The sequence below is a fragment of the Monodon monoceros genome, unplaced genomic scaffold (assembly GCF_005190385.1).
Source record: "Monodon monoceros isolate NGI ecotype Baffin Bay Population unplaced genomic scaffold, NGI_Narwhal_1 Super_Scaffold_19, whole genome shotgun sequence".
Classification (NCBI taxonomy): Eukaryota; Metazoa; Chordata; class Mammalia; order Artiodactyla; family Monodontidae; genus Monodon; species Monodon monoceros.
In genome coordinates this window covers 28,264,308-28,291,180 of record NW_021703775.1, presented here as the reverse complement: position 1 = coordinate 28,291,180, position 26,873 = coordinate 28,264,308, and the positions used below count along the sequence as shown (strand labels likewise).

Genomic DNA, 26,873 nt, shown 5'->3' with positions numbered 1-26,873 from the left:
GCAGAGATCTGGTATCTCATGGCTTTAAGATTTAAAAGAAAAATGAAATTGCCATGCCCAGGCGGGTCTTTCACAATGGGGCGCGTGGGTGTCATCTCCTGAAGCCTCCTGTGGCCAAAGGATGCACAGCAGGGAGAGAGGGCCTACTGGGCCCCGAGAGGAGGGAAGATGCACGCGGGGAACCTTCTGGAAGGAGATAGATCCTGCCCCATCCAGCGTTCCTCAGTCTCAGCACTATGACATTTTGGACCGGAAACGTCTTTGCAGTGGGTGACTGTCCTGTGCATTGTAGGATGTTTGGCTGCAACCATGGCCTCTCTCTACCACTCCCCTCCATATCAAAAATGTTTCCAGACGTTGCCAAATGTCCTGGGGTCAAAATCACTGGATTGAGAACTCTAGGTCTAGCCTAGCAAGGAAGCAGCAGGTTGCTGCAAGCATAGCTCTGGTTTCCATGTCAGGCATATTCTGCTCAAATCCCAGCTTTGCCAACCTGCCTACCTCAGCTTCTTCATCTGAAACCAGGGCTAATTGCAGAACCTGCCTCAGGGCCAACATGAGGTTTAAATGAGCCAAGTCACGTGACGGTGTTAGCACGCTGCTTGGCTCTCAGGAGGAGTCCAATAAATGCTGACTATTACTGTATATGGTTGTTAGGGGGGCAGGTGTGGGGCACAGAGGAAGGGTCTGCACAAGACAGTCAGTCCTCAAGCTTCTCCCCATGGTCCCTTATGCTGGCTGGGGAGGGGAGAGGCCTTCTTCTGGGAGGCAGGACAGGCCCCGTATTGTAGACAGAAGCCGCGTGGGCCACGGTGCGAGCACTGGACCTGGAGTCTGGACACTAGGGTTTCAGTTCTGGCTCTGCCCCTCCCTCCCAGGCTGACCTCGGGCAAGGACCTTCTGGCTCTGAGCCTCAGTTTCTTCATCCATGCAAAAGAGATGTTAGTAAGAGTACCTGTTCCTCAAGGCTGCTGTGAGAATCCTTGGAGATAAGGGGGTTTAAAAGTGCTTTGTCACATACAGAATCAGATACAAAAAAGAGCTATGCATTAGCTACCATAAGCTAATTAAGACTGTGGCCTTGGAGGTAGTTTCTTCCTGGTCATCTGGTTTTCTCCTTGGTCCGGGTATGTCTTGGCTCCTAGAGCCTTGCTCTCCCTGGGCCTGGGGGTCTGGCTCCCTGAGCGGCCTCCTGCTCCCCCGCCCTGCCTCCTGCCTCAGGTCTCCTCCCTTTCAACCTGCAGCTGTGCCCGCAGACCTCCAGCATGGCCGATGGGATGCTGATGGTGGGGGGGATGGACTGGGTCCCTCCTAGAGGAGTCTTGAGTGACACTTTCTTGCCTAGGATTACTAGGCCTCCATAACATACCCCGTGTGAAGACTGGGACCCCTAATGATGTATAACCGAGGTCGTTTCCTTCCTGGGTGGGCTGTGGCCTGTGATCCCCCTCCCCTGTTCACGCCCTTTCTGCCCCTTTGCTCTAGGGACCGCCTTACGCACAACGACATTGTGGCCACCACCTACCTGAGTATGTCGAAAATCTCTGCCTCTGGAGGAGAAATAGAAGGTACGTTCCACCTTTGTGCTGCCCTCTGGCCCCCCGTGCTCTCCCCTGTTCCACCCCTACTGTCTTGAGAGTTTGTAGAAAAGGGAAGATTATAAGGTCTTTGCTGCCCATTTCCAAGGGAGAAGGGCTCTGGCCAGTGAGAGAGATGGGTTTGCATTTAGGACTGGCCCACTTCGGATGGTGGGATACACCACCGAATGGCATAGAGAGGATTCATTCCTGCAGACGATATTGGTGGCTGTGGCCACACCATCCACTGGGTTCTGGGTTGGCTGACTGTGTTCTAGCGCTTCTGTTTTGAAAAAGCTTTCATTGGCCTGTGAACAAGTAGTTCATGATCATTTTGTACAATTTAAAAGAGATAGTCTGAAAGAACAATATAAAATTGTCACAAAATTATCCATAAGCCTACCCTCCCAGGCAAGAGGTAAATATTAACATTCTGGGACCTGTTTGTCTGTATGTATGTACATGAAAAACATGGCTTTGAAACAATTTTCCATTGTTTTGAAAATTGCTTTTTGTCACTTGGCAATACAACATAGATGTTTACTCATGTTATTAAGTATTCTTCTACAGTATAATTTTAAATGAATACACACATTCCATTGTGTGAATACACCATAGTCCACATTAACTAAATGTGGAATAGTTAAGTGTTTTCTAATTTTTCCATGTTATAAACAGCTAACTTGATATTGAATATTTTTGTAACTGAATCTTTATGTAATTCATGATTTTTCTTTTGCATAAATACCTAGAAGTGGAATTGCTGTGTTGAAAGATTCGAACATTTTAGGGACTTCCCTGGTGGTCCAGTGGCTAAGACTCCATGCTCCCAATGCAGGGGGCCCAAGGTTCGATCCCTTGTCAGGGAACTAGATCCCACATGCCACAACTAAGCCCTGGCCCAGCCAAATAAATAAAAAAATAAATACTTTTAAAAGATTTGAACATTTTGAATCTTTTGGTATATATCAAAAGTGCCCTACAAAAAGACTGGACTAATTTATACTCTAATCACTCAAGCTTATTTTGCTGCACCCTCATCAACAAAATGCAAAATAATGGTATTTAAAAAGAATTTTGTCAATTTGTTGGGTGAATTTCATTGTTGCCTTAATTTTATTTCATTGATATCTGGTAAAGTTGACCGTTGTAAATTTTAAAATATTTTAATAATTATCTTACATTTACAAATTATATATATTTATATACTTTTAAATTTATTCTGTTGTAAATTGCCTATTCATGCTTTTGTCTATATTTCTGATGGTATGCTTGTCTTTTTCTCATTGTTTTTTTAGGAGTTGTGTATGTATGTGGAGGTTAATTTTCTCCCATCATATATGTTGTAAATAATTTTTGTCAGTCTTATTTTACCATTTAGTAGTTTTTAACATATGGAAATTAAAAAATTTTACACAGCTAAATATATTAATCTTTTCCTTAGTGAATTAGGAAAGGGTTTAACATTACTTTTTTCAAAATTGTTCTGTGGTGATACCAATGCTATATATTGAATAATCTTTTCCCTGCGTTTTGAATTGCCACTTTTATCCCATACTAAATTCCTAAATGTGTTCTTGGGCCTATTTCTTGATTTTCTATTATCTTTAATTGGTATGTCTGCTTATTACTTCTTAGGTTTTGGTATCTGGGCTATGCTGGCTCTGTAAAATTAATTGGAAAGATTTAAAGTCTTTTCTAACATCTGGAACAGTTTATATATCATAAGAATATAGTCTTTTGAGGGTTTGAAAGAATTCACCCATAAAACCATATGGGCTGGGTGCCCTTTTTGAGTGGGTGTTGCACTCGCTCTTTAAAACCTTTTCAGTTTCTCCTGTGATCATTGGTATTTTTAGTTTGTTACTTTTACTATAGTTAATTTTGATAATCTACATTTTCCTAGAAAAACATTCATTACACTGAAGTCTTCTAATTTTTTTACTTACAGTGTTGTGTGGAGTAATCTTTTATAATTTAAACAATTCTCTCTGCTTTCTTACTTCTAATGAAATATGTTTGAATTTTCCTTTTTCTTGACTAGGCTAGTTAGAAGTTTTTTTTTTCTCCCTACTTTATTGGACTTTTCAAAGAATATGCTTTTGGATTTAGATATTAATTCTAATATTTTCTCATTTTTTATTCTCTCATCTTTCTACTCTTTAACTCTTTAGACGTATTTTGTTGTTTCCTTTTTAACTTTCTAGTTAACTTCTTGTGTTTATTTTCAATATTTCTTATTTAAATAATGGAGGTATGGTTTCTGCTCCATATGTCATGCTTTTGGCCTTCAGCAAACCCCAAGGTTATATTTATCTCTATTTTTTACATTTAAATATTTAATCTATTTTGAATTTATTTTGGTGTGTTTTCTGAGACTGATTTGATTCCTTTGTAGGTAATCTTTTCTTTTTTTTCTGACTAGATGCTGTTTGTAGGAATGTCTCTTTTTCCTTGCAGTTTGAAAAATACCTTTGATCTGTCTAGGTGCAGGACTCTTTTCCTTGAGTTTTGTCTGAGACATAGAGAATCCTTAAATCTGAGCTGAGGGATGATTTCATTTACTCTTACATTGTTTACCTGAGCAGCTAAAGGCAGGGTGCGGGAGGGGTAAGAGGGGAGCTCTGGAACCAGGCAGCTTGAGAGAGTTGCTCCAGTCTCCTCCCACCAGTCCCAGCCTTGTAAGGTTCTTGTAAGGATCCAGTGAGATTATAAATGTTACATTCTGGTACATAATAAACCCCAAAGTAATGTCTGTTGTTTAGTATTGCTACTACTGGCTTTCTGCATCCCTAATCTGATTTTTCTTCCCACTGTACCAATTCTGCTTTTTACTGCTTCCCATGTGGTTTAAAATTGACTATTGCATTTTTAGTTTCTTGTCATGCCTTCCTTTCCCTCTGTCTCTCTTTTTATCTTTTCCTTTTCCTCTTTGTTCTCTCCCTCAAGTTTTGTTTTGTTCCACAAAAACTATGTCTTCCTGCACTCTACCGAGGATTCCAAATCGTGTTCTGAGAATTTCAGGTGAACACTCTCTTGAATCTTACAGATGCTATTTCCTCCCTGTTTCCCTATACTGGTTGGCCCCCTGTTTTCCCCCTCCCCCTTTATTTACTCTCACAAGATCTGGTCAGTGTTGGTGTCTTTCCACAGACAGGATGTGTAGGTCTCTGTCCACCCATCTTCTCAGATGTTTATCTGGAGGACAGGTTAGCATGCCCAGTTTCTGGAAGATTCCACCTAGCACTCTTGAAGTTGACCAATCCCTTCTAGATTCTCTGAAACATTAAAAAAAAACAAAAACCACCTTTGAATTATAGAAAATTCAAACATACATAAAAGTAAAGAATTCTACAATGAGCTCCCAGGTGCCCTCACTCAGCTTTAACATCTAGCTGCATTCTGTCATTCTGATTTCATCGTTGATACTTGTAATTGGTGGAATACACAGAAACTCCCTTCCAGAAGTCATTGCTATGTGGGCTCCTCCTGCCCCAGCCCCTCCCCCTCCCAACTGTGGGAACTGCTGGTCCCAGGATGCGGTGCTTCTTCTGTGATTGCTGTTCCGAGAGTTGGATGTAGAGGTAGAAGGATTGGAGGTGGGGGCAGTGTATCATGGGAGTGGGTGGGAGAGAGAGTATTCTAGGCTCCTCGTGGATCAGAACTCCTGGCATGGAAGGAACCTCTTCTCCAGTTTCCTGGCTGGTGCCATCCCTGTCTCTGAGTCCAAGGACAGACGCTGGTACAGCACAAAGTGACCTGACTTTTTCAACAGCTGCCGTTTCATGAGGCTATAGCTGCGCCAGCTGTCAGCCACCTGAGGGAGAGTTTAGATCCCTGTGCCCCCATCAGTCTTCACGTTTGGTGGTGATGTTGACCTTGATCTTTTCCAGGGTCATCATGAATATTTGAATGGGAACGTGAGAAAGCTGTTTATTTGGCCACTAGATGGCGCTCAGGCCATGGGCAACCCCGCGTGGTTCAGGGACCACTGGCTCCCACAGATTGTTTTGGGCTTAAATGAGAATCTTCTTGCCACCAGCTAACCGGTTTTAGATGTGCAGTTAAATAGCTTGATCTATGTAGCAATAAAAGAGTTAGACTTACTGCTCAAACTGGAGCTGTTCTTCCCAAGCTCCCTCTAGGCCTGGAAGGTTAGCCCTTGCCTCTCTCCCTGCCAAGCTTTTCCCACTTGTCTTGAGGCCACCTCAGAATGTCACCCCAACTTTCAGATCTTTGTGTTTTTCTCCACACTGGGGTGTTCTAGAACATCTGGGTGATGCATGGCCCTTGATTTCCCCACTGCTCTCAAAACCCAAACTAAAGCAAACTGTAAAAATGGGTTCTTTCTCTATATTCCCTGGCCTCACAGTTCACCAGCTTATTTGATCCAACCAGGAGTTTTTGTTTTCGTGTTTTGTTTTTATTTCCAGCTAGGACAGGACCTAACACTAACCTCTTAAGCACCTCTGCCCACAAGTTTGCCTGGGCACACTTAAGTATTCCTTGGACCCTGTGCTCCAAAACATTTAGTAAAAAACTGGTTTTTTAATAAGGAGTGCTTTTCTTAGAAGCTGCAGTACTTTCGAAAGGTAACAGGAACATGAGACCCATGAAACCTACACAGATTCTTTTATAACTTTGTACGTACGAAAATCGTGCTACATAAATAGCACTCAGGCCGTTTTTTCCACAGCTACGAAATCCAAAGTTCGTTTCTTTTTGTCTTTGGAACATAGATGATGAGGATTTCCCAGCAGTTCTTGGTTTCTCCTCCTGCCTGGCGCGGGCTGGTGTCAGGCAGCCAAGCCGTGGGCGTGGGAGATGGGCCGAGAGGCAGAGGCAGCGGCAGGGCTGGCCGCAGGTAGTGGCCTCAGCTTCTCCAGGAGACGCGGGGTCCCGGGCTGGGAGGGCCTGCCCTCTGGCTTCCCCAGGTGAGGGAGCTGGGCCGGGCTGCTCAGGCTACAGAACTGGGAGCATTCATCTGTGTTTTGAGGCTTCCCCAGCCCCTATTCCTTGGGCTTAGGGAAAACACACCAGAACACTTGTGTTTTGGCAGAAGAGTGACGAGGATTAAATAGAGGCTTTGTCTTGGTTGGCTTCACTGGTGACGCTGCCCTTGACTTTATGAGCTGTCTGCAGATACAGGGGAAGGACCCAGGATGATCCTCAGCACCCGGAGACCTGGGACCCTGCCCCCAGATTAGGAGCCATTGGCCTCAGTTGTCAGCAGGGCCGTGTCTCAGCATGCCTTACACTGTGCCTGTTAGGTTTGCTGAACAAACGAATGAGTGAGTGAGGGAATTAGTGAAAAGGCGTGGTTGGGAACAAGGCTACTCTGCAGCCCCCTAACTCGGTCCTCCCAGCCACCAGAGGCACGTGTTGTTCAGATGGCTGGTAGGACAGGGGCCGTCTGTGTCTGGACTGGGCACTAGTTTGCAGCCAGGATTCAGAGTTGGTCTGTGGGTGGAAAGCCATGTTTGCTTCTGCAAGAAGCACGTGGGGGTTGGAACTATGACCTCGGCCTCATTAGCCCTAGATAACTGACCGGGCCTGTTTGTAATCATTTGGAAGGAGCTTAAAGTGGAATCTGTTTCCTTCCGGCGGGCCCTGGCCGTGCTCTCCTGGGGCTGCAGCTGTGCCCGTGGCGGTCCTCTGTGGTTGCTGAAACTCCCCTGTGACCAGAGGCCTCGCTCCCCCACTGATGAAAACCTATTCCTGTGGATATGAAAATGGCCATGAATTATGGTTTCTGCAGCTCTGACTTCTGCCAGCTGGCATTCCTAGCTGAGGCCTGCTGTGGAGAGCGGAGTGGGTGGGTCCCAGGGCCTCAGGTCCCCCAGAGCCTCACCTCACTGCCCTCCGTGCTGCCCTCTGGGCTCACTTGGTCAGCCCTGTCCTCGTATCCAGGCTGCACGTTCCCTCTTCTCTTCCCCACACTCTTTCTTTCTGTGTCTCTCCTCATTCTTCCGTCACAATGTTTTACTCAGCTCTTGGCCCTTAACTCTGATCATGGAGCTATAGGAAAATAGCAATAGGTATTGTTTTTTGAAGGAGACCAATAGGTAAATGTGATCAACGAATGAAAATAATTTAGAGTTTCACCAAACACAACCCCAGGTCCATCAGGACCCCAGACTTGGCTACACTTAGATGGTTGGAGGAGGAGACAGGGAAGGTCAGAGTGTGGGAAGAGGCAGAATCGGAGAGGACCGTGGAAGGAGACCGAGGGCTGCCTACTCTTTTGGGGGCATCTTGTACCTGCCTATAAGCGAGGGACGGATTCCAAGAGGCCGAAAGTATGCCAGAGCATCTCCTTTCTTGCTTCTCTTATTTCTAGACACTCCTCACCAGCATTTAGGGTATAGCCAAGAGTAGAACCTTTAGCTAATGGAGGGTGCCTGGCACTGTGGTTCATTTGAAACGGCAGGTGTCAAAAGCCAGATCCCAGTGCCTGCTGTTGTGAAAATGCAACACGCTGCCCTCAGTGGTAATACTGGAAATAACCACTAGGTGGAGATCTTGTGCCTTGAAATGCTTCCACTCAGGGCAGTCAACCTGCCTGTGGCAGGGACCGCTGGGTGTGCCTCACTGCCTAGCTCTGGCCCTTTCACGTTTCCCCCACCCTTTCTTTGCATCTGTACTTTGTTTTCCTCACTTATCTGGGTATAATATGGAAAAGCACATTTTCTTTATTGTGTTATTTCTTTTTTTAACATTAATTAATTGATTTTTGGCTGTGTTGGGTCTTCGTTGCAGTGCGCGGGCTTCATTGCGGTGGCTCCTCTTGTGAGGAAGCACAGGCTCTAGTCACGTGGGCTTCAGCAGTTGTGGCACGTGGGCTCAGTAGCTGTGGCTCGTGGGCTCTAGAGCGCAGGCTCAGCAGTTGTGGCGCACGGGCCTAGTTTCTCCGCAGCACGTGGGATCTTCCCGGACTAGGGATCGAACCTGTGTCCCCTGCATTGGCAGGCTGATTCTTAACCACTGCACCACCAGGGAAGTCCGTGTGTTATTTCTGGAATGTATTGAGTCAAGTTTCTGCTCCAATTTCCAATTGGCAAACAGAACTCACAGCCATGTAGGCAGACACCCGTGGGGAGAGACCCGAGCGCTCACTAGGGCACTGGGGCTATGTCTGGCTGAGGGGGGTGCGCTGTTGACTTAGTGTGTGATAAATTCACAGCTGGGCTGGGGTTGGGGCCTCGGGCCACATCTGTCTCCCCGTCCAGGAGCTGCGTTTCCATCTGTCTGTCTGCCAACTGTCCATCCACATGCGCCATTCACCTAATCTGTCCTCCACCCAGCCATGCCCATCCTAACCCCTTTTCCATTTCTTTACACTTCAGAGGAGTCTGCAGGTGTGGTCACGCCTCCTCCAGCCACAGACCGTACGTGCTTTCACCTCCAGGATGACAAGGGTGTGGGCCTTGAGGTTTTTGCTGGAGGGGCAAGGGCGCTGGTTGCCGGGGAATTTTTTGATTTGCCTGAGGTGGGATTGAGATTCCCCACCACAATCCCAGTTTACCTTTGGCTGTTACCTCTCAAACATGGTTGAATATGTAAATTGCTTGGAATGCTTTAAAGGCAATTCCCTCCCACTCTCTAAACCCTTTCCAGAATCTGCTGGGCCCTGGAGCTCAAAAGAGTTTAGTTCTTCAGCAGGGAAGGGGTAGAGCAGGCAGGGGAGTACATGATGAGGCAGGGGCAGTGTAAGGCCTCTTGGGGCCCAGGAGGAGGAGGCCAGGGTGAGTTGAAAACTCCTGAAGTTGAAATTTACAAGGTAAATTATAATCGAGGTGATTAGTACAGATAATTAGTAATGCTCACAACAGTTCCATCAGGCCTCCCACCCCTGTCCCAAATGCCAGAGCCCAGCATGTGCTGGGGACTGGAGGACGAGTGATGCTGGGTGCAGGGCTCTGGGGGAGGCATGCTCCTGTCTTCTAGTTGGTGATATCTTACTCCTCAGGGATGGGCTCAAGCCCCGGAGCTCACGCCCAGGGTCTGAGCACTCAGAGTTTGCAGTCAGTCCTTGGGTCTGGCTCAAGTACTTCCTTGCTGAGGCCATTTATTTTGTGCCTACCTTGCCCCACCCATGATCGTATGGATTGGAGCATCCCAGATGGTACCTGCTCCTGGGCCCACCTCCCACCTTTGGGAGGCTTCTGGAAATGACCTCTTCCTTCCTCTGGAAGGGGCACCCTGGCTTTTCAAGGTTCTCAGAATCTGGCCAGTGAAGTCCCATCCTGGGAAACTTGGCTGTCAGTTAGAAAGTCATGACATTAACAAAAGAGAGCCTCCAAAAAAGGATGGAAGTGATGTGGAGAAAAGATCTTCCCTCATCACTCGTGTCATTCTCAAACTCTCCTCCAACTTGCTCCACTGAAATATCGTTCTTTGCACAATGTAAGGAAGGGGAGGGATGCCAGGATGAGTCAAGGCTGTTAGATGGTCTGTCTCAACTTCATAAGGACACAAGGGTGGAGGAGACATGTGCCTGGGGGCTGCCCTGTGTGTGAGGTGGCATCAAGCTGGGCCCCCTCCCTGGCACCTGAGAGATGGAGTCTCTGGTCACCAGGCTCCTGGGCCTCCTTTGTGCCTCCCCGCAGGCCAGATGGCCTGAGACACAGATGTAACTGCAGGATGAGGAGGGCATGCAGGACAGGGTATGGCCTGAGAGGGGCAGGGCAGGGGAGGCCCCTGAGCCCCAGCTTTGCACGCTGGCTGAGTGCATGCGCTTTGAGGTTAGATCATGTTGGGTCGTGCCTCTCTGTAGTCATGTATTCCTGCGCATCTCTTGGCTTCAGTTTCCTCATCTGTGAAACGAGACTAATAAAATCAATGCAAATCTCCACATCACAGCATGGTGGTGAGGATTAAAGGGACGTACGGGAGACAGCTCTCATGGGTGTCACTATCCTTTATACATTTATGGGGGCTGCATCCCATGCATGTGCGAGGAACTGAGGGCTGGGGATGGTCTCCGGCCCGAAGGTGGCTGGGTGGAGTGCTAGAAATCTCGGCTGGGCGGCCCCTCTGATCCGCACCTGTGTCTCCCAGTGGATGACCATCTGGGCTTCCTCCCCACCTTCGGGCCCTGCTATGTCAACCTCTACGGCAGCCCCAGGGAGTTCACTGGCTTCCCGGACCCCTATGCAGAGCTCAACACGGGCAAGGTGAGTCAGACAGGAACCCACAGCCCCCAGAGCCCCAGGCCTGCATACGGGGTCTTCCCCCCCTGGCCTGGGCACTATCTGCAGTTGGCCTGGACTCCAAGGGCCTGACGGGACTTGAGTGGGCCCAGGGTCTGGCAGCCACCCCCTCAGAGAACCCTTCTTCCCCCTGACCCCCTCCTGGCCCCTTCTTCCCTCCCACTCCCTTCCCTTTGCCTCTCCTTCAGGGCCAGCCTGACCCCCCCTCCCCTCACCCCCCTAATTTTCCTGGCCTCTGGGGGCCCAGCCTCCATCTGTCTCAGGTTTCATTCTCCCTGGCTAGGTTGGACTCTGGTGCTGACCATCAGGGTGGCATGTCCCATGAACTCTCTGGGCCACCGTTTCCTCACCTGCAGAGTGATGGGGTGTGGCTCAGGGCCCTCCTGGTTGCCGGGGAGGTGATTGACCCCAGGGCCAGACCAGGCTCCTTTCCTTCCCCTCCTCCCCTCCATCGACCGTGCTCCTGGTGACCCAGCCTCCCCTCTCAGGGGGAAGGTGTGGCCTACCGAGGCCGGCTTCTGCTCTCCCTGGAGACCAAGCTGGTGGAGCACAGCGAACAGAAGGTGGAAGATCTCCCTGCGGATGACATCCTTCGGGTGGAGGTAAGGGGCGTGGCCCTGGGAGGGGCCAAGAGGGCGGTGGCCAAGTGGGGCTGGCGGAGGAGGGCTCAGTTCCACCCTCACTCATGTGCCTTCACACCTCTGGGCCTCAGAGTAACCCAACACCTACCCTGCCTCCCTAAGGAATGTTCAGAGGCTCAAAGAAGATAAATGAAGGTTTTTAAAGTCTAGAGCTCAATGCACAATGAGAGGCTATTTTATTAATAATAATAATGTAAGAATAGCTAACCCTTTAATCACTGACTGTGTCACACACTATGCTGGTGACAGTCTTTTTTTTTTTTTTTTTACATCTTTATTGGGGTATAATTGCTTTACAATGGTGTGTTAGTTTCTCCTTTATAACAAAGTGAATCCGTTATACATATACATATGTTCCCATATCTCTTCCCTCTTGCGTCTCTCTCCCTCCCACCCTCCCTAGCTGGTGACACTCTTGATGTCACTGAGTCCTCCCAGCACCTCTAGGTGGCTGCTATGAGTATCTCCATTTTACAGATGAGGAGACTGAGGCTCGAATGTAGCAGAGCAGCAAGTGGTAGAGCTGGGCCTTGTATCCAGGAGACAGCTGTATGGAGTCCTCATGGTTGTGTACACTTTCAGACTCTGTAGTCAGTGCTGGTTTGAGTTCTGACTTGACCACCTATCTGTTGTATCAGTTTCCCTATGTGTAAAGTGGGGGTAATAATTATACTCGCCTCATGAGATTGTTGTGAGAATTAAAGTAATTCATACCTGCATGCAGGAAGCACTCAGTAAGTGTTAGCTGTTAGCACTGTGCACGTTATCTAAAAACCCAGTCGTATAATCCCTCTACTCTCTGCCTTCCACAAAGGGGATCGTAAAGTCATCTTGGTTCAGGCTGGGGTGTGTGGTTGAGTGCCTGCCATGTCCTCAGCCCCGTGCCCGATGCCCGGAGGGGACAATGGTATTCGTTCATCCCACGCACGTGGCAGCATGCACTGCTGCAGAGCTGGCTGGCATGGTGGAGAGCCTCAGTGGTGCAGGGTGGGTGCTCTGGGTGGGGGCATGGTGGCTTAGAGCCTTCGGCCCCTTCTGAACAGCAGATGCGGGAGCAGGCTCCCCGGGGTGGCGGTGCCATCGCTGTTTGTTTGGATTAAGGAGCAGCATGACCTTGGAGGCATGGACCTTATTAGAGGAACATGGCCAAACACACAGGCCTGGAATGTGTTTGCTCAGTTACTAACCAAATCTGGGCTGTGGGGCAGAGCTGGACCACTCGCCACCCATCCGTCCAGCCAGGATTTATTGGGTGCCGGGCATGGCCAGGGCCTGCGAGACACGTGACCCCTCCCCATGCTGGTGTCTTCTTCCCTCCTCCCCCTGACCCCGCTGCTGCCCTCTCTGCCCCCAGAAATACCTCCGGAGGCGCAAATACTCGCTCTTTGCCGCCTTCTACTCGGCCACCATGCTGCAGGACGTTGACGACGCGGTCCAGTTTGAGGTCAGCATCGGGAACTACGGGAACAAGTTCGACACGACCTGCCTGCCACTGGCCTCCACCACCCAGTACAGCCGGGCGGTCTTTGATGGTGAGGCCAGAGACCACGCGCCTGGCTGGGACCCAGACCACTGAGCAGTGGGCTGAGCCCTAAATCCTGCCCCCTGGGGAAAGCTGCTGGAGGCTCGCCCAAAGGCTCTGGCCCTGGGCACACCTGTTTGGGGGACCCCCTGGTTTGCTTCCCCCCACCCCACCCCCGTGCCGCCTTCCCCTGCTCATCTCCAGGTGCATCCCTGCTGGGACCCATAGATTGGGTTCTCGAAACCAGCAGTGGTCAGCATTGATCCTGACTTGTGGCGATCAGTTATCACACGGTGGCTGCGGGCTTGGCATAGAGATTTCGGAGAGTGTGGGATTCCCAGGGCCCTTCTAACAGCCCCTCGGTTTTGATGTGTTAAGGAGCCCTCATGAGGGTGGCAGCTGCCTGTCCCACGTGGGAAGGGAACTCTGGCACCTTGTCTGGGCACTGGGGGATACTGGCCGAGCCACGGCTATCCACGGGCGTTCTCAGTGGGGGAGCAGGTGCTCGCATCCATCCTCCCCTCGGTCCCCGCACCACTCCGCTCCTGGCTCAGCACCAGGCCCTTGGGTCCTTCCAGGATGCCACTACTACTACTTACCCTGGGGCAACGTGAAGCCCGTGGTAGTGCTGTCATCCTACTGGGAGGACATCAGCCACAGAGTCGAGGCTCAGAACAAGCTGCTTAGGATCGCTGACCAGCTGGTGAGTGGAAGCCGGCCCCACCCACAATAACCTGTGCGCGCACCCCTGGCGGGTGTCTTCAGACCTGCTTCCGTGGGTGCTAAGCCTGCAGACCTCATGATGCCTGGGGTCCCCTGAAACCTGACCAGGCCGGGCTTGTGATCCTGTCCTGCCTACTGGGAATAGAGGAGAGGGAGGGAGCACAGCCCTGGGGGTGCCCCCAGTCTGATGTAGGAGATAGCACAGAGAAAAAGCTGAGAGGAACTGAGCTGGGAGCAGAGGACAGAGCCACCGCCCATTCCTTCCTTCCTTCATTCGTTCATCAAGTGCCTTTGACTCTTGCCACAGCAAGAATTGTGCTGGGAACTTCTAGCTAGAGGGTAGACATGAACAGCTGCTGCCCCTGTCTTCACGAGTCAGCCTAGAGTCAGCTTAGTAAAGCAGAGTGTAGGTTCACCCACCCCTCTCCTGCAGAGACTCAAACTCACATTCTGCTCCAGGAGTCCCTAGGGAGGGCGGCTCGGAGGGGAGAGGGACCAAGGAGCATCAGGAAGGCATCGCGTGGCAGCAGGGGGGCCGCGTCCAGTGAGGGGAGTTGGGAGCTCGTTAGGATGTCCTTGCAGGGGTCCAGGGGAGGATGATTGGGCTCTGGGAAGGAGCTGACCTCAGGGAAAAAACTGAAGGACTTGAGCTGCCAGGACTTGGTGGTCTGTTGAATTGGGGGCTGTGAGGAGGGACTCCGGTGACTGGGGAATTGGGAAGCTGGGGAGAAGAACAGGGTCTACGAGGTCAGGTGATGAGTCCTGTCTTGGATGTGGCCGGGGGTTAATGGTGGAGGCTGGGAGTTGCAGGCCTGGTGCTTGGCCAGGGAGCGGAGGAGAATCAGAGTGGGCAGAGGTGTAGAGGCCAGGGTGAGACGATCCTGGTGGTGGTTCCCAGCCCCCTCTGTGTGTGCCTGGGGTGGAGGCTCACCCGCGAGGTGTGTGGCCCGTGGCGACATGGGGAGGCAGGCGTGGCCATGCTGCTGGGGCCTGCGAGGGGCAGCAGGGTGGAGGGAAGGGGGTTGGAGAGGCTTGGGCAGGTGGAGGAGGGAAAGGGAAGCGGGGGTGGGGATTTTAGAGTGGCTGGGGGGGGATGCAGGCCCCAGTCAGGGGCCGTGGTGAACCACACTTTCCCTGAGACCCAGAGCTCTGTGGCAGGGAGGGGACCAGCCCATACCTGGTTTGGGAGAACTCGGAGTCGATGCTGTGCAAGTCCAGCATCTTCTGGGCCAGCTGTTCTCTCCAAGCCGTTCCCTGCGGGCAGGGGTTCACTGATCCTTCCAGGGCCTGTCTGTGCCCAGCATGGTGGTCCCAGGGTGGAGCACACGGCACACGCTCAGGAAGGTTGAGGTGGGGAAGGGTGTGGGGGGCTGAGGGGCAAGTCCTTGGCCTGAGGGGTGTCCCATGAGAGATCTCTGCCTCCCAGCTCAGGCCTGAGGCCCAGGGAGGAGAGCTCCATGGAGGAGACCAGGTGCCACTGGCGTACAACCTGGCCACAGGAGTTTGGAGAGGGCAGCCCCATTACTGCAGGTTGTCTGAGCGCTCCTGAAGGAAGGAGGAGGGACCCAAGCCTGCTTGGGTAGCAGGACTTGGAAAGGAGAGAGGGTGCCGGGGCGGGGGGAAGGGGAGCCGGCTCCAAGGTCACTTACCTATGAGACCTTAGACCTGGCTTGACGGGGACCCGTGGAGAGCCCGTGGGGTGGGCGTCCCAGGCTTGGGAATTTGGATCTGTTTGGTGTGGGGAATCCTGGAAGCTTCTTGAGCCAAGACAGGTGCTGGTTTGTGGGGTCTGGGCTCTGCCTTCTCGGCTCTAACCGTTCTCTCTTTTTGGTGGGACCGGGCTGTGGTGACATTGCCTGGGGTTAAGGGTCTGTCCCACGGTGACCCTCCCAACCCCTGCCCGCCCATTCCACAGGAAGCCGGCCTGGAGCAGGTCCACTTGGCCCTGAAGGCTCAGCACTCTGCCGAGGACGTGGACTCCCTGGTGGCTCAGCTGATGGATGAGCTCATTGCAGGCTGCAGGTACGGGGTGCCTGGCACCCACGCGCCCTCCCTTCCTGGCTCGGCCGGGCCCTTTCCCCGGGAGCGTTCGTGTGTGGCGGTGAGCGACTGCACGTCTCCCCAGCCATGCTTGGCCAGCAGTCCAGCCCATGCTGAGTCCAAAGGTGGTGGAGCCAGCGCGGGGAGTTGAAAAGGTGACATTTAGAGCAGGTCATAAATCTCCCTGCAGCGACGGCAGCTGTGGGCCCGCCGGGGCGGCCAGGCTCACCTGAATGGGGAGCATTGTGTCTCTGATCCCCAGCCTCTTACTTCTCTGATGGAATCTCCAGGAGGAGCTGGCTGGTGGGAGTGACGGCACCCCTCCTTCCCCCAAGGCCATGTTGGGGACCACAGTTTCTGTTTAGCCTTGTATTAACACGGCTGATTGTCACCTTCAGGAAAAGGGGGCGCTGGGGGGTGAAGGAGAATGGGGGTCCTCCGGGTCCCGGGGTCCTGGCAGAAGGGGGAGCGTCTCCTCTACAGCTGGGCGATTTGGAGCTCACCACTCACCTGCTCTGAACCTTGCTTTCCTCATCTTCAACCTGACATTAAGAATAACTGCTTTATAATATCACACAAGCAAAATGCCTGGTCCTTAGGAAGTATTTAATAAACGGTAGCTGTAATTATTATTGAGAAGAAGAAACGTGAGGAGATTTAGATTCTCATCCCATTAACCACCTTTGTGGCTTTGGGCAACTTCACTTCTCTGGACCTCAGTTTTCCCAGCTATTAAATGGACTTAATAATAAACAGGCCTCTTTCTACTTTCTATGGGATTAAGTGTAAATATATGCAAATGTATTCTATGCCCCCTCTAAATCTTATCATCCCAGCCGCTGTCGGGAATGCATGAGAAATGCCTTCATGCTGCAAATCAGGAATCCGTGACCCTGGCTGCCTGCCACAGTGCCGCTCTGGTCCTTTGTACCCCAGTTGGGAAGTGCACCTTTATCAGAAATGACCCTGCCTCAAGCCCTCCTGGGGGTGATGAGGCAGAAGTGAGCAAATGAAAGAAAGTGTGTTAGGGGCTTGAGGCGTGTGCCCTAGTAGCTCAGAGCAGATGCATCTCACGCAAATCAAAATCGGAGACGCTTCCTGGAGGAGGGGACGCCCTACGTGAACTCCGGAGGGGAAGGAGTCAGCCTTTGGAGAGCGGACTGCCGGGCACAGACGCAGGAGCCCAAAATGCCTGCTGCCTCCTGGGGCTGCAAGGGAAACTGCAGTCCCGAGGCGACAGACCTCCAGGGTTTGCTAAGGCAAGCTCAGCCCTGGGGGCTGTTGGGGCACAGGGATCCCCGGGATTCAGACGCTCACTCTTGCTGCAGCGTAAGAGGTGGGCTGGGGGTGGTGATGAGGGGCAACTGGACGAAGCCTTCACCCAAGGCAGGGACGTGGGGACGTGGGGTGAGAGAAGCAGAGGGCAGCGTGGACTCTTCAGGAGGCATCATGGTGGTAACAGCCTCATAAGGAACACTCGCTGTGCCAAGTGCTGTTCTGAGAATTTCACATGTATTAGCTAATCATAAAAATCTCATGAGGTAGGAAGTAGAATGATCCACATTTTACAGATGAGGAAACTGAGGCATGGAGAGGTGAATTGCCCAGATTCATGCCTCTAGTAAGGGGCTGAGCCCCCTCGCTGTGCTGCTCTGTACTAGACAGGCTTTGATGGTGGATTGAGTGTGAGGGCCCAAGGAAGGTCCAGAATGATTCCCTGGCTCTGGCCAGAGCAGGTGGATGGAGAGCAGAGCCGCTTCTGGAGGGAGTCAGCAGGAGAAAAGCAGGTTTGGGGGAGGATGAGGAATTCAGGGCTGGCCGTGTTGAGTGGCAGGTGCCTGTGGGCATCTGTGGTCTGGAGGTCAGAGGTCAGAGCAAGGCTAGAGGGGCACACGGGGGTGTGGTCAGCAGAGGGGGCTGCCGATTGACTGGCTGTGCCCCACTGCCCGGCCTGACAGCCTCGGGTGCAGAGGGTGGGCCCCGGCTCTCGGTTCACTGCGCTCTCCTTGTGACTCACGCGTGGTGTGGGCCTTGGTGGGTCTGAGGTGCCTGAAACATCTGAGATGGGTGGGTCCCAGGTCCTGGGCTGTCACTCCGCTCTCTCAGGGCTCTGTTCTTGGCGGACTTGGCTAAAAATGCTTATGCCAAAGCCTGGTCCCCTTGAATCATTCTCCTGGGGGTAGACGGTGGCCAGGGCCCTCCTGGGGAGCCCGGGTCCCAGGTCAAGGGCTTGTGAGGAGGGTCCCATCCCCTCAGGAGTGCACGCATGGCTCTCTGGGGAGAACGCTGGGCCTCAGGACCAGTTCCTTTGGCACCACCTGAGGCCACTAATGGCCCTGGGGCCGCAGCAAGAGAGCTTCCACCCCCGCCCCTGGCCGGCTCTGTGCTGGGCGTCACAGCTGATAGCAGGGCAGCTGGGCATGGGGGACGTGAGCCAGCTTGCCACAGATGACCTGGCTGCTCACCCATTCCTCCAGCCAGCCCCTGCCCAACATCCAACATCAGTGTCCTTCATTTGGTCAGACCCCTCCCTGCCTCATCTCCCTGGGAGCCCCTCTCCCCCTGGCCAGTGGCGCCCACTCTTTTCTTCCGGATCAGCCTTCTCCTCTCATCTCTCAACCCATGGACCCAACTACCAGCTGCACACCTCCACCTGGGTGTCCACCAGCACATCCAATTCATTCTCTGTGATCTTCCTAAAACGGTGCGGTGCCGCTTCCACTTCAGCCCTGCGGCGGCTCCTGTTGCCTTTAGGAAAAGCTGCAGCTCTCCTCTGATGGATGGGCCTCTCTGTCCCCACTGCCTGCCTTTTGGACCTCAGTAGTCTTACCCTCTAGCCCTTCGGAGCCTCTGTGCTGGCTCACCCCCCAACCCCACCTCCCTCCAACCAACGCCCACCTGCCTCTGAGCCTTTGTCTTGTGCACATACCGCTCCTCTGGCCAGAACACCCTTCCTGCTCTTCTTGGCCTCACTAGCTCCCGCTGGCCCTGCCAGTGCAGCTTGAGGCCACTTCCTCCAGGAAGGGCTCCAGACCCTGAGGCTGCTCAGGGGGATCTAGCTTGCTTGCTTGTCTGTTCCAGGGGCTCCCTGAGGGCAGGCCTGGGTCTCATCCCTGGACCCAGCCTCCAGCCAGGACCAGCAGAGCTGTTGCTCGTGGGGAGTGAAATGAATGAGCCAGCGGCCAGTTTATCTTTCAGGCAGGACACTGCCCGCTCCCAGGCGGCTGTCCCTGTTAAAGGCACCCACTCACCTCAGGGGCAGGCAGCAACCTTGTGAGCAGCCCAGCTCTGCTCCCAGCCTATGCTGAGCCCTGCCTTGGGCCCGCCTGCCATTTCCGAGTCAGCCAGGGTTGGCAGGGCGACTGCCCCTGCTTGGGGTTGGGGCAGTGTCATCCAGCCTCCTCTTCCAGGTCTCCCTTTCTTTCTGTACCCTGTTTTGGGCTTTTTGGGGTGAGAAAGGGCTGAGACATCTTGTTTGTGGCAGTTACAGGTCCCGGCTGTTTCTTGGGGAGTCTTGGCTGGGCTGGTAGCCTCCATGAACATCTCCCTCTGGTGGTCTGCCCGGCAGTCCCTCTCAGCTCCCGACCCAGGCCGGGAGCATAAATCACCCTGGTTGGCTTGCCTCCCCATATCCCATTCCAGACCCGCCTGCCCCCACACTCAGGCCCACTCACGCCTCCTTCCCTGCAGGCCCAGCCCAGGACTCTGGCCCAGGCCCCCCCCTTCACCCACCGAACATGCCCCTCCGCCGCGTTCGAGCGGGCTGGGGATGGAGGCCGCCCCTCTCCTGGCCTGGGGCAGCCCCATCCGAGGCACCCTCGGGGCAGTAAATATTATATTACTACGGGGTGTGCAGTACGTGACCTGAGACAGGCCTCGGGGCTTAAGTTTCCCGAGATGGAGTTTGCGTACTGCTCCCCCCACCCTAAAAATTCAATTAAAAAAAATAACAGGAAAAATGTAGAGCGCCGAGGGCCTGCCAGAGTGGTGTATCTGGCGGCGGCGGTGCCGCTGCACTCGGCGGTAATTGGTTCTGCATAGCTCGGGGAAATTGGCAGAAAAATAAATCAGCCGGGAGCCGGGAGCCGAGACACTGTGGGGCGGGGAGCGTGAGGTGGGGCAGCAGATGTGGCGAGCGAGCGGGCCTGACTGATGTCCTGTTTGGGAGTCAGGGGCTTAGCGGGGTGGGGGTGGGGGTGGGGCAGCCCCCCTACCCTCCAGCAGGGATGATCTAGAGGGTCCTGCCTGGCGAGGAAGAGCACAGACGCCCCCTCCCACCCCACTCCATCCTGTGTGACCCTCGCGTGTGCACTCACTGGCCCTGGGGCTTCGTATGGCCAGGGCCAGCCACATAAAGGGCTTTTAGGGAGCCCGGAGAGGGAGCCCATCCTTTGGATGGGGGTGGTCAGAGCTCTTCGCCTCTAAATGGGGTTGAGTTTAAACCCAACCCCCTGACTGGAGGCTTAAGGCTGTGTTTCTGGGACTGCGTGTACCCCCAGCTCCTCTCCAGAGGCTTCCCAAAGCAGAGGGTTCTGGGAGGGGTGTTGTGCGGCCGCCCTGGGTCGACACATCTGTACTGCTGGCTGCCGGCCTCCCCACAGCGTCTGCAGTGGCTTGTCAGGGCTCCATAAATTTCCTTCTTGAAGAACGTGTGCGTACAACAGAATGGATTCGCTTCAGCCAAAGGCAACTTAGTGCTTGCGCCTCTGCTCTAGGAGGGCGCCGGGGGGAGGGAGGGACCCACTGGGCCTCTGGGGACGTGCACTCAGGTGGGCAGAGGGGACTCACGACTGGAGGCTTGAGGATAGGTTCCAGACAGGCAGCCCCAGAATAAAGGGCTGGGGCGCTTCAGAGTGGGGGGCACACTGGCCAGTGTGGCTGCAGCAGGCTTCCTGGAAGAGATGGCTGGAGGAGGCACCCAGGGCACACGCCGCAGCCAGCAGGCAGGCTGAGGGTGTGAGACCCGTTGGGGGGGGGCCTGTGCACACGTGTGTACGTGCTTGCCTGCACCTGGGCCTGGGCGAGCGCTGGGCTCCTGCTCGTCGGGGACATCCCGTCTGTCTGTCCGTCACAGCCAACCCCTGGGTAATGTTCAAGAGACGCCCTTCGCCACCCACCTGGACCACTACCTGTACCGCCTGCGCACCCGTCACCTGAGCCAGATCACTGAGGCGGCCCAGGCCCTGAAGCTCGGCCACAGTGAACTCCCCACCGCCCTGGAGCAGGCTGAGGACTGGCTCCTGCGTCTCCGTGCCCTGGCAGATGAGGTAGCTGCCCCTGAGAGGTGCCTTCCTTCCTGCCTGGAGTGTCAGAACTGGGAGGGATGTGGGGAATGTCTGGACCATGATCCACACTGGCTCCATTGCTGGGTAACCTTGGGCAGGTGACTTAACCTCTCTGAGCCTCCGTGTCCCCATTCATAGAAGGAGGACAGAGGATGCAATGGGATACTGGGTGTTGTAGGGCCCAGCAGAGCCTGGCGTTTAGTAGGTGCTCGATAAATGCCCCCAAATATGCTCGATAAATGTGCTTAATAAATGCTGCCAAAGTACGTCAGAGACAGAGCTGGGACCAGAACCGGGGCTCCCGGCTCTAGGTTCAGTGCCAGGGGCTGCTCCCCCAGGGGCCCAACTCCTTCTGCCCACCAACCTGTCTACCCCTGGCCTCAAACCTGCCTCTCATGGGACCCTGCATTTCCTGCCCTCCTGGATATCCTTGAGCCCCAGGCCTGAGGAGGCTGCACCTGCAGTAACTCTGCATCTATACCCTGACCCCTCTGCCCCTATCCAGCTCTGCAGGGAAGCAGGCAGGCCGCAGACTTGTCCAGAATGAGGAGGAAGGTCTGCTCATATGTCACAGGTGGACACAGCTGCCACCTACCCTGGCCAGAGCCACCTGGGACCCCCGGGGAGAGGGATGGTGAGGAAGGATCTTCCCAGAAGGAGTGTGCAGAGAAAGGCAGGGCCTGCGAGTGGCTTCTGGAGGAGTGACTTGTTGAAGGGGAGAAGGGAGTCCAGGAGGTGGAAGGGGTGCTCAGGAGGGGAGGCAGCCTGAAATGTTGGTCCCTGAGAGTCAGCTTTGGCTCGTCCCCAAGCGGGGCCTTGGACGTGTGGCCGGTTACCCGGGGGCCACTGTGTTGCTCAGCCCCAGGACGACCCCTGGCAGTGGCTGTGGACCATCCCTTTGGGAGGGTCACAGGCTGTCTTCCATGTCTTGGCCCAGACCCCGGAACTCTCACGCAGATTGTGTTATGGCTGGGAGTGGTTAAGGTGAAACGGGTGCTATGGACTGTGAGGGAGACCGGAGAGAGCCTTTCTCAAATTTGAGTGTGCATCAGAATCCCCCGAAGGCCTTGTTAAAACTGGGTACAAGCCCCACCTGATCCCGCATGTCTGGGACGGGGCCTGAGAATTTGCATCTCCAGTGAGTTTCCAGGTGGTGCTGTGGCTGCTCTGGGGATCACACTTTGAGAACCCTTGGTATCGTGGTTCGAAACACACATTTGGAATCAGAAAACCCTAGTTCCTAACTTCTTTGAGCCTGAATTTCCTCACCTGTGCCTGCCTCTGGGCTTGCTGTAGGGGTGAAGGGACACAGCCCAGGAGGTGTTGAGGGAGTGTGCCAGCCATCAGCTCTCAGCAGGAGCCTGGCTTCGAGACCCAACCCTGCCCCGCTGACCACACTGCTCGGCAACCTTGGGAGAAGATGGACTTAGCCAACTGGCCGCCTCTCCTGAGTGTGGCAGCTGGGAGCAGTTCTCACGCCTAGAGGCTCAGAGGGGCTCAAGGGCCCTGCAGTCTGGGCTAGTCCCCATTTTCAGAGCCCAGTGTCAGCAGGCCCAGAAAAGGGCCAGACCCCCAGGGTCCCCGCTGTTAGAGGGAGGAGGGATCGTGTGTCCTCTGGGAAGGTGCACCCCTTCTGTGGATTCGCTTCTGCTCTCAGGGGTGAGGAAGGGGGCGGCACCTTAAGTGCAATGTCATCTCTAGGGTCAAATCAGATCCTCTGATGTTTCCCCACCGGCAGCCTCTATCTACCCACCCAGTGGAGGGGATCTAAGAACTTGGGGCTCCAGGAAGCAGTGTCTCTTCCTAGAAAACGTGAACGCAGCTTAGTGAATTCCTGGTGGGCTCCTCGTGTGAGCCGGGGGCAGCCTGTCACCCTATCCCTGGGGGCTCAGAGCTACTGAAGACAGGGGTGCCCAGCCAGCCCTGGGAGGTCAAGGGGGTGGCTGGGGGTGGGAGCTGGGAGGAGAGGCCTGGGGAGAGGGGGCTGAGGGTGTGGGCTGGGCGGTACCATCTCCACCCTGACTGCCGCCCTCTCTCCAGCCCCAGAACAGCCTGCCTGACATCGTCATCTGGATGCTGCAGGGTGACAAGCGGGTGGCGTACCAGCGGGTGCCCACCCACGAGGTCCTCTTCTCCCGACGGGGCACCAGCTACTGTGGCAAGAATTGTGGAAAGCTGCAGACGATGTTTCTGAAAGTGGGTTGTTTCTCCTTAAGTCATGGTCATACTTTGTCACCCCCAGGGTGGTCCGCACCCCTTCTGTTTCCCCTCCTGTTCTCTGTCAGACTCCGAGTTTTTAGACTCTGCTCTTGGAAGGGACCGAGGGCTTGCATAAAAAGACTTCCCTTCTCCCCTCTCCCCACAAAGTCCCTAGACCCCATGCACCTGGTCTGGAAAGGGAGCAGGTGAGAATTGGAACCAGGGGTGCTGGGAACGAAGGAGGGGCTGACTCCCGAGGCTGTGCTCCCCTCCAGCCAGCTCCCTGGTGGGCGGCCTCAGCCCTCAGCTCCCACCGCCAGCCTTTGGGAGCCCGGGCACAGACTTGCCTCCCCCCTCCCACCTCCCGAGGGTTTGGCTTCAGGTGGAGTCACACGTGGGTTCAGGTTCCTCCCTGAGGGAAGGCTGGTGTCTGGGCACCGGCTGTGCCTATGGCTCTGCTCCATCAGAGATCTGGGAGCAGGTAATCCTGTCCCTCCAGTCACCCCACTCCACCTCTCCTGCCCTTTGTCCTCCCGCCATCTTGTCTCAGCCTTGGGGGGTGGGTAACAGGGAAGTGAGCAGGTGCCTGGAGGTCCCCGTCCTCCTCTCTGGGTTCATGTGGGGACACAGAGCCCAGGCTGCTTGGTCGGGACAGAATTCGGGGAAATCTGAGCTGTGGCTGTCGCGGCCCAGGGGAGCGTCCCGTGGGGAGGGCCGTCCCTCACCATGCATGGCTGACTCCAGCTGGCTCCGCCGGCATCGTAAACTGCCTGGCCTTCAACCCTCTCTCCCCACGTGTCTCTTCCCATCCACACCAGGACCTCCTTCCATCTCACCTCTTCCACGAAGTCGCTGTGGACTAACCTTAGCCTCGAACCTCTGAGTGGCTATTGGTCGACCCATTCGTACACCGATCAGTCATTCTTGCTGCCCCCTGAGGTGGGCAGAGGAGACAGGTTTCAAAGGCCCGGAGCGTGTGGACAGGTTGCAGGGCTGGCTGGAATCCTGTGTGGTCTTGGGCAGATTGTCTAACCTCTCTGAATGCTTTTTTCCCACCTATAAAACAAAGATCAGGCTGCCCTGATCACAATTTTGAGGATGGAATTAGGTAACACAGGTCAAGGGTCTGACTGGAACTAGGTGATCAATGAATATCAGTTTTTTTCTCCTCTTCTCCCTTTTTCCTTCTGGGGAGAGGAGGCTCTACCAGCACCATGACTGGAGGCCAGCGCAGGGCCAGGGATGATCAGATATCTGCGTCTGGGTCATTGGTACTTCGGAGGAGAGCCGGCTTTGCCTAGAAAGAGGGCGGGGGTGTCAGGCAGCGGGCTGCCCCTCCCACCTCAGGGCATGTTCCTCGTGAGATCCTAACCTCCTAGCATCCTGCTTTCCTCCCTCCCAAGCCAGCTCCTTGCCTGGTAGGGCAGATGGGAAAGGAAGTCAAGGAGCGGTCACATCTGAATGGGGATAACTAGGGAGGGCTGTCAGGCTACAGTGGAGGTGGGGCTGCAGGAGTGGGCCTGGTGGATGCCGGTGAACGGGATCGGTCTCTGACCTCTTGGCCCTGCAGCCTCAGGGAAATGCAAACTGAAAAATTTCCCTGATCCCAAGCAAGGAAAAAAAAAAAGATATAGGATTGTTTCTCGAAGTCTTCCCCACTGAGTTTATGAGCCCCGCCAGTAGCTCCTGAGCAAGCTCTACAAAAATGTTGGCAGCAAGCAGAGACCAAGAAAACATTGGTGTTTCTTAACTTAAACCAAAGTTGGAAAAAATGAGCACCAGCAGAGAGGGAGAGGAGCCCCAAACTAGACATTTCTTTATTTGCTGTTGCTATTTTGGGTCCAGCAGGCTGGCCCTGTCTGGGGGAGGGCAGGGGAGAGACTGGGGGCGGAGGGAGAAGGGGGTGGTCAGGCATTCCTGCCATCTCCCTGGGGCTGGTGGTTTGGAGGGGGAAAGGCTGCTAACCACCCCAAGGGAGAGGACACTGAAGGGAGCAGCCATGGGGAGGTTTCTGGGGGTTGACACTTGGGGTCAGGGGCTCCTCCAGGCTTCACCGAGGATGAACCAAAGGCAGAGAGGCTGGATGAAGGGTGAGACTGTTAATGCCTTGCCATGACACCCCTTCCTGACCCTCTTACCCGGCCTGGGCCCTCCCTCCGGGGATCCGGGCCTCCTCTACCAGTTAGAGAGCCCTTACCTCAGCCTCCCTCTCCTCCTCTGAACCCACCAAGACTTTCTCGTCTCATTCAGCTCCACGTCCCAGAGGAGACACTCCTCTAAGCTCACACACATGAAGCCTGGGTAGTTAATGTATTACTTCCTCTAAGGAACTGTGTGTTATTCTAAAAGTGAGGCATTTCTGCTCTTCAGGCCCATATCTGACCCTTGATTTCAGTCAAATGGTGAAGCAGTTGTGGAGAATAAATTTTTTATGTTGGGTTGTTGTGGTTATTCCATTTTGGCAGAGCTTCTGAAAGTTTCAGGATAAAAAGCAGTTGAAGACCGGTGAATAGTGGTTAACAGACTGATAAGCACTTAAAAGGGTAGGGATATCAGATGATACACTAACATCCAGCCAACCCCCCCCCCCAAAAAAAAACAAACTGAAAACGAAGGGAGAGGCTTTAACCTCCTCCCCTTTCAGACCTTTCTACCTCTCTTTTTTTTAAAAAAATTAATTAATTAATTTATGTTTGGCTGCCTTGGGTCTTCGTTGCTGCACGCAGGCTTTCTTTAGTTGCTGTGAGCGGGGGCTACTCTCATTGCAGCACGCGGGCTTCTCATTGCGGTGGCTTCTCTTGTTGCGGAGCACAGGCTCTAGGTGCACAGGCTTCAGTAATTGTGGCTCGTGGACTCTAGAGCGCAGGCTCAGTAGTTCTGGCGCATGGGCTTAGTTGCTCCGTGGCATGTGGGATCTTCCTGGGCCAGGGCTCGAACCCGTGTCCCCTGCGTTGGCAGGTGGATTCTTAACCATTGTGCCACCAGGGAAGCCCAGACCTTTCTATCTCTTATAAAGACATGTTCTAGAACTGCACCATCGAATATGGTAGCCATATATGGTTATTTAAATTTAAATTAATTAAATAAAACTAAAAATTCAGTTTCTCAGTCACACCAGCTACATTTTAAGGGCTCAGCTGCCACATGGGGTTAGTGCATTGGACTGTGCAGATATAAACCATTTCCACTGTAGCAGAAAGTTCCATTGGACAGTGCTATTCTAGAAGAGAACAGAAATGAGGATGTGGTGGGAGAGGGGAGAATGGGGGCTCCCGGTCTAGACATGGCTCGTCTCTGCAGAGAGCATCTAGATGGGGAGGATGCAGTCTTCTCCTCTGATGGGAAGGAATCTTGGCCGGTGGGGGCGTTTCTTAGTCATACACCCCTCTTCCATGAAATTCTAAGTCCTCCAACAGAGCACATACCTGATGGGGTGTCAGGCTGGTATGCTCAGGCCTGGAGGCTCCCCCAAGTCGAGACATACTGACCCTGAAGGGGACTGTGGGTTTCTCTCCTTCTCTGCTACCCAGTATCCAATGGAGGGGGTGCCCGGAGCCCGGATGCCAGTTCAGATTCGGGTCAGGCTCTGGTTCGGGCTCTCTGTGGATGAAAAGGAGTTCAACCAGTTTGCTGAGGGCAAGCTCTCCGTCTTTGCTGAAACCGTGAGTGCCTGA

The 26,873-nt window shown here is 53.8% G+C and overlaps 1 protein-coding gene across 13 annotated transcripts in view; it reads left to right on the top strand.

Moving 5' to 3' along the window:
* Positions 1–26,873, top strand: part of DYSF (dysferlin) — a 222,354-nt gene that overhangs the window by 82,063 nt on the left and 113,418 nt on the right. For all 13 annotated transcript variants that reach the window (XM_029231978.1, XM_029231975.1, XM_029231971.1 and 10 more), the window contains 9 exons: positions 1,486–1,568; positions 10,638–10,753; positions 11,278–11,391; positions 12,785–12,962; positions 13,531–13,655; positions 15,591–15,697; positions 20,790–20,982; positions 23,041–23,196; positions 26,730–26,861. In XM_029231978.1, the coding sequence (XP_029087811.1) occupies positions 1,486–1,568; positions 10,638–10,753; positions 11,278–11,391; positions 12,785–12,962; positions 13,531–13,655; positions 15,591–15,697; positions 20,790–20,982; positions 23,041–23,196; positions 26,730–26,861 (1,204 nt within the window). The remainder of the gene's footprint in view (positions 1–1,485; positions 1,569–10,637; positions 10,754–11,277; positions 11,392–12,784; positions 12,963–13,530; positions 13,656–15,590; positions 15,698–20,789; positions 20,983–23,040; positions 23,197–26,729; positions 26,862–26,873) is intronic.